This window comes from Sesamum indicum, linkage group LG2, assembly GCF_026168435.1.
Source record: "Sesamum indicum cultivar Baizhima isolate 11 linkage group LG2, ASM2616843v1, whole genome shotgun sequence".
NCBI classification, from domain to species: domain Eukaryota; kingdom Viridiplantae; phylum Streptophyta; class Magnoliopsida; order Lamiales; family Pedaliaceae; genus Sesamum; species Sesamum indicum.
In genome coordinates, this window is record NC_142658.1 from 81,351 (window position 1) to 88,632 (window position 7,282).

Here is a 7,282-nt window from a genome sequence, read left to right on the forward strand (position 1 = left end):
TCCGGTAGCCGCAATTTTGAAGAAGTTGGGGCTATGTCCTATGCAACTCTCTCCCAACTCTGTCACTCACATCGTTCTTTTCGTGGTAATGATGCGATTTCTACGCTTAGAACCCAGTTTTGACAATTTTTGGAGTTTGTATTCTTTCACCACTTCGAAGCGGTCTGGTAGTCGAGGTTTTTTCTATCTCTCGGCCAAGCCCGATTGCGGGTATTTGAGCCCCCTGAAGTCGAATGTAGGAGCCTGGTTAGATCGCTACATTTTCGTTCGACCTCCTAGAGGTGTCTGGCCCTTTAGAAATGAGTGGACCAAGTATAAGCCTGCCCCGAAAATAAGTGGAGGGGGGCTGGAGGGCGATCAGATAAGGAGCTTAACGTTCTATAAGTACGATCCTGATGGTGTCGAATCCACCAAAAATAATTCCTACGAACACTTTTGTAGATGTGTGAGTAGGGTTGAATCCACAGAGATTGGTTTTAAATTAATTCTTTCAAAAATGAAGATAATTAGGGAGAGTTTTGATTGTGAAAAAGAGTAAAACTAAAAAGCTAATAAAATTAGAAGAGATAAATATAAGAGAAGAGTATTCCAGTCAAAGACAGGATCACGCTTAATTCCACGGTTGATCATAGATGCAAAGATAACAATTATTTATGATAGATAAATTGGTTATGGCAATTGGTACGACCTAACGACCTCACCTTTCCTTACCTTGTGGATAGTCAAGGAACGTCCGTTGACTAAATCCCTAATCAGTAAACAACCTTGGGAACGTCCTCAAGATTTAATTTACCGACAGCATTAAGAACTAGAAAGGCCCAATTCTAACCAATAAATTTCTACGAGGATTTATTTAAGTTAGATTGTGCATTCCCCACAACATAATCGAAAACTTCTACATAATCAATTATGTTGTGTTACCACTAGTTATCGAACTAAACAAACAATTACGGATTTGAAAGTTCAATTGGCTAGGCAAATATTCTTGACAATAAATCAGATTATTTGTAATAAAAGCACAGAGTACAACACAAATACCAATATGAATAAAAGTAGAAAGCATAAATTAGATCTCACAACCCGTTAGATTTAAGCGTTCACCAAGTCTTCAACCGGAATGAGAGATTTAGCTAGACATGCTCATGGAAGAACGCATGAAAAGCAAAATAATATAAGAACGTAGAGAAATAGAAGAGTTCCAAAGTTGTCTCTTAAAGTGAATTACATCACCTATTTATAATAGCTAGATACCTAGTTCTACTAGGATTAGAAGTAGATTCCTAGTTGAACTAAAAGACTTATAGAGATAAAATCCTAATCCTAGTTAAACTCTTCCTTCATCAGAGGTAGTCCAAGCAGTTCCAAACTTTTGCCAGAATTTGAGTTTGAGTCTTGTTTGAATTTTCATTTTGGTGCTTTTCTTCATTTTCCAATTTTTTTGTCCTAATGCTGCAAAATAATATTTAATTAGGAGTATTTGATCACAAAATAGGCTAAAATATTATATGAAATAAGTACAAAATGCGATTCTATCAAATATCCCCCCACTTAACCCTTTGCTCGTCCTCGATGCAAAGAAATAGAGATAAAATAGTTGAAGAAATTCATTCCAAACTTTATGGATCGCAGACGAAAGTAACAAGCAAGAATCTAGTTAAGTGTTCAAAGAATAGTACATCATATGATAAAAGACAACTCAGCAAGCTTTAAACAAATTTTCACTAGATGATCTTCATGAAAACTAAGCATGGAAAACAAGTGGACTATGCTCTCATATCTCCCAATCTCTCGAGTGTTTTTGGTTGTTGAGTGTTTCGCTCAAATGCTTGTTATGAAAATGCTTCACCATAGGCTTGATTATACACCAAAATCTCCACCACTTATAAATATGCACACACTTGAATCAAGAGATCTTATATTTTGGTTGTAATGGGGCTTTGGTTTGGGGGTGGGAAGAATAAGGAAAAATGAGGTGAAAATCCAAGGAACTAAATTAGAGCACCAAGTAATAGATGTAGGAATCCAAGCTTTTCAAAATTGATTTATCTCATGCTCTTTCATGTCCCACTTTCCTCGACTTGAACTATGCCTTTCTTTCGAATAGAGAATTTTCTTTTTCTTCTCCTTTTTTTTTCTCTTTTTTTTTATCTTCTTTTTTTTTTAAAGTATTTTTTTTTCTTTTCTCTCTTTCTTTGTCTATTAAGGCATAGAACAAGATTGTCATGTGACATGTTAGCTCATAAACGTCCTTTACAATAATTGAGATATCCCCCCACTTAATGTCAAAACATATACTTAGAATACATCTTTGTTCTTTGACGCTCTACTAGTCCTTGGAAGGGCCAAACAAGGATAATAAAAAGACGGTAGAGTTTGTTTATACATAGGGTTGCATAACAAGGAATTAAGGCTTATAAGGCTCAAATGGGCTTACTAAGGGGATTTGTATGTAGGTGGTCTTTTTAAGCTAAAGGGGTTTTTATCCTAGTGCCTTTATCATTTTCAAGTGTATGCATAAAGATGTGGCCTCGATATGGTTCAAAGCAAGTTCTAGGAAGACAAAATCATGAATCATTATCTCTCAAGAAAAGAAAAAATTGTAGATTTTCATGAGTGTATAGGCTCAAAATTCCTCTCTAGGTAGGTTATGTCCACCAATTTTCCACATTCAATTTTCAAATCAAATCACCATTTGCAAAAATAAGTTCTTAACCGTAAGTTGTCAGGAGTCATTAGATGCACATCCTTATCACACATTACCAAATTATTACTTGATTAGCCTAAGTCTTTGATCATAAAGCTAGTGTGAGAACAAGATAAAATAATATTTGCTTCAACAATTATGGAAGGAGTGGCAAGCATCAATCAAAATAATTAATTCACCAAGACTCGTTTTCTATCAAAGCAATCAAAACACCCTCCCCCCACTTAATTCCACATTGTCCTCAATGTGGTAAGCATGTATATCTAGGACAATAAAATAAGGGAAAGGGAGAAAAAAAGAGCGTCCCTTAGTGATTCGGGGGTAGGTGGTGGAACTGCAGGAGCTCGAGAATTGTGAGACCTTGAATGAGAGGGAGAGTCCCTTGTGGATGCTCATACCTTTTGACCTACAAAAATTGATTGTAGTGGTATCACAACATTCACAAGAAGTTAGATAAGAGAGAAGAAAAATAATAATAATAATTGAGAAAAAGAAAATGACATGGGTTGCCTCCCAAGAAGTGCCTTTCTTTAGCGTCTTTGGCTAGACGTTGTTGTGCCTCAACTCAAATGAGTTGGACACTCTAAATCCACTTCTTCTATGTAATGCACCCGGTGATGGTGTGGATTTAGGAGAACTTGGCGGTCCATGGATGACTTCTTCCTTGAACTTATTTTGTCATGAAAGACTTTGTTCTTGTAAGTTCTTGGACTCGAGGTGGGGCTTTTGGTAATTGTTGTCTTAAATGCTCCTCCACCATCGAACACAGCATTTTTTTTTGCACCAAAGGATCAATAAAATCAACAACAAAAAAAATAGAATGCGCATCATTAGAATATTCCATGGCACCACCAATTCTAAAACTCATAACCTCATTATCAAATTCCATAGAGAGAATTCCAACATCAACATCAATTTTGGTTTTTGAGGTTTTAAGGAATGGTCTTCCTAGTAAGATGGATGTAGAGTTGGGAGAAATATCCCCCTTCATATCAAGCACATAAAAGTCAGCAGGAAAAACCAATTCATTAACTTGCACAAGAACATCCTCAAGAACTCCTTTGGGGTAAACTACGGAATGATCGGCGAGTTGAAGAACGACCCCCGTTTTTTTCAATGGGCCAACATTCAAAGATTCATAAATGGTAAGAGGCATAATATTGATTGAAGCACCCAAATCACACATTGCTTTTTCTATTCCAATCTTTCCAATTTTACAAGGAATAGAAAACGTACCTGGATCATTGCATTTAGGAGGTAGTTTTCTTTGAAAAATGGCAGATACATTTTCTCCAATACTTACCCTTTCATTATCTCTCAATTTAGATTTGTTGGCGCACAACTCCTTGAGAAACTTTGCATAGCGAGGTATTTGTTTAATTGCATCGAGCAAAGGAATATTTACCTCAACGTTGAGTAATGTTTCAAGAATATCCTTCTCCTCTTCCTCCTCTTTGGACTTGGCAAATCTTTCCGGGAAGGGAGGTTTGGGTATGAACACCTTGGGACTTTCCTCGCTGACTTGGTTGGATTTTTCAATTTCTTTTGGAGGAATTTCCAATACATCCTCTGTTTTGCCCTGCTGTGCGTGCCCACGCCTAGTGCTATTTTCGAGTTGTAGCTCTTTTTCGCTGCACAAGGTAATAGCACTAACATTTTGTTTAGGATTAATAATAGTTTGGGAGGGAAACTTACCTTGAGACTCCAAACGGCTAACGGAGGAGGCCAGTTGGCTCATTTGGGATTCCAAATTTTGTATGCTCAAGCGAGTTTCTTGTTGGAATTGTTGGGTGCTCAAGGCGAGTGTCTTCACGATATCCTCCAAGGGCGTACCATTATTGGGATTGGTTTGAGGTGGTGGTGGTTGTTGGTGTGGACCCCTTTGAAAGTTGTGAGGTTGATTGCCATAATTTGATGGGTGTTTACTCCATTCGGGGTTATATGTATTGAAAAATGGATCATATCTCCTTTGTTGTTGCTCAAAAAATCCACCGATGGCGCCAGCATGTTCGGTTGAATCTTCGTGAAGTGTAGGACAAGCGTCGGTGTAATGTCCCGAAGATGTACATATCCCACAAGTCTTGACTTGTTGAATGCTTCCCCCTATAAATTTTTCAACAAGAGAAGTAAGTTTATCTAAACGTTCATCAAGAGAAGTACTTACCTCGTTTACCCTTTGTGGGGGGTTGTCGTTTCTATTACCGAATTGTTGATTATTAGCCGCCATGGTTGTGATTAGTTTGCGTGCTTCGGTAGGAGTTTTGTCATACAAAGCACCTCCACTAGCTGCATCCACCAAGCTTCTATTTATCTCAGACAATCCTTCATAAAAATATTGAATTAGAAGATGGTCGGGAATTTGGTGATGAGGGCAACTCTCCACCAATTGTCTGAATCTTCCCCAATACTCATAGAAACTTTCACCGGAAAATTGACGTATTCCACTTATTTCCTTCCGAATGTTTGTAGTCCTTGAAGCGGGGAAGTAGTTCTCAAGAAATAGTTTCTTGAGCTCGTTCCAATTAACAATAGATCCCGAAGGTAAGGAGTAGAGCCAATCTTTTGCTTTATCGCCCAGTGAGAATGGAAAGGCTCTTAGCTTGACTTGTTCTTCGGTGACTCCTTGAGGTCTCATGCCGGAACACACCACATGAAATTCTTTAAGGTGTTTGTGTGGGTCTTCACCTGCAAGGCCACGAAAAATGGGAAGTAAGTGGATGAGACCGGATTTAAGTTCAAAATCAACATCTAAATTAGGATATTCAATGCAGAGTGGTTGTTGATTTAAGTCAAGCGAAGTCATCTCTTTGATAGTTCGTTCGGGATTATGGGCCATGACTTCGTCTTTAGAGTCGTTAGACGTGGACACGTCTAACTCAGAATTTGTTGGTGGTTTGGAAGAAGTAGAAGCCTCTTCCTTATGTCGCTTGGTTTCTTTTCGAAGTCTACGAGCGGTTTTCTCGATCTCTGGATCAAATTCAAGTTCACCTGTACGAGAAGAACGTGACATAAAACCAAGTAACAAGAAAAAGAAATTAGTTTAAAGACACCAACCCCCGGCAACGGCGCCAAAATTTGATGGGTGTCGAATCCACCAAAAATAATTCCTACGAACACTTTTGTAGATGTGTGAGTAGGGTTGAATCCACAGAGATTGATTTTAAATTAATTCTTTCAAAAATGAAAATAATTAGGGAGAGTTTTGATTGTGAAAAAGAGTAAAACTAAAAAGCTAATAAAATTAGAAGAGATAAATATAAGAGAAGAGTATTCCAGTCAAAGACAGGATCACGCTTAATTCCACGGTTGATCATAGATGCAAAGATAACAATTATTTATGATAGATAAATTGGTTATGGCAATTGGTACGACCTAACGACCTCACCTTTCCTTACCTTGTGGATAGTCAAGGAACGTCCGTTGACTAAATCCCTAATCAGTAAACAACCTTGGGAACGTACTCAAGATTTAATTTACCGACAGCATTAAGAACTAGAAAGGCCCAATTCTAACCAATAAATTTCTACGAGGATTTATTTAAGTTAGATTGTGCATTCCCCACAACATAATCGAAAACTTCTACATAATCAATTATGTTGTGTTACCACTAGTTATCGAACTAAACAAATAATTACGGATTTGAAAGTTCAATTGGCTAGGCAAATATTCTTGACAATAAATCAGATTATTTGTAATAAAAGCACAGAGAACAACACAAATACCAATATGAATAAAAGTAGAAAGCATAAATTAGATCTTTCCAGCGTCCCTCCATATCGAAGAGTCCCTAGGTGATTCTCCTTTCGGTTCTATTGAAGTGGTTGCTGTTATGCTTGCTCGTACTCACTTCTCTTTTTGCAGATAGTATAATCATGAGCTCGCGCACGGCTTTGCGGAGGACCGCATCTCAGAATAAGGCGAGGAAGGGGAGGGGAGGTCGCAGGTCCTTCGGACGCAATGAAGAAAAGAAAAGGGGTCGCAGGCTCATTGGATCCTAACCTGCCTGCCCCAGTTCCCTCGAAAGCTCTGGCGGCGGCGTTCCCGGCTGTCCAGCAACCCATTTCGATCGACAGCGAGGAGACGCCTTCCGCCTATGGTGGTTACCTCGGCTACAACTCCTCTGAATTAGAACTGAACCTGGATGAGGCTAGTGGTGACCAGGGGGTTGACCAGGCGAACCAAGGTCCTCCTTCCGAAGAACGATCTAAGAAGAGGAAACGGTCCTCACCGAAGAAGGGTCACGGTCTTAAATCCGAGCTAGGACCCGCTGATAAAGGCAAGGGCAAGGAGCCTGCAGAGCCTTCTCACCCCCCTCCTCCCAAATCGCAAGGCCCGCGCGTGCTGAGCAGGATGGCTAAGGAAGCCACAGACAAGACTAGAGTAGAAGAAGATCGGGATAAGTTTTTGCGAGTGGCGCAGCTCGCCTCATGCTGGGAAGAGAGCCGGGCGTCTCTTCGAGATAACGTGCCGCCCCCCGAATGGGATGATATGTCGAGCTCGTCCCTATATGGCGAGGCAGGAAACGACACTTTTGTTGTATATAACTCCTTCGTTTCTGTTCGCGATCAAGGGGCGCTG

General features: G+C 39.4%; 1 protein-coding gene across 1 annotated transcript; it reads right to left on the bottom strand.

Annotated features, from left to right (window-relative positions):
• Positions 1-3,011: 3,011 nt before the first annotated feature.
• On the bottom strand, positions 3,012-5,714 carry LOC105177421 (uncharacterized). The gene is made up of 2 exons (XM_088877500.1): positions 3,726-5,714; positions 3,012-3,110 (listed from the first exon to the last, which is right to left on the bottom strand). The coding sequence occupies exons 1-2, from the start codon at positions 5,712-5,714 to the stop codon at positions 3,012-3,014; spliced, it is 2,088 nt and encodes a 695-aa protein (XP_088733626.1).
• Between the last annotated feature and the right edge of the window lie 1,568 nt (positions 5,715-7,282).

Bases quoted from the DNA above. Each gene is read 5' to 3' on its own strand.
- LOC105177421 (XM_088877500.1), bottom strand. From the start codon at position 5,714: ATGTCACGTTCTTCTCGTACAGGTGAACTTGAATTTGATCCAGAGATC. The intron at 3,111-3,725 runs GTTTTTCCTGCT...CAATTTTTGTAG, and splicing joins TTGTGCAAGTTAATGAATTG to GTCAAAAGGTATGAGCATCC.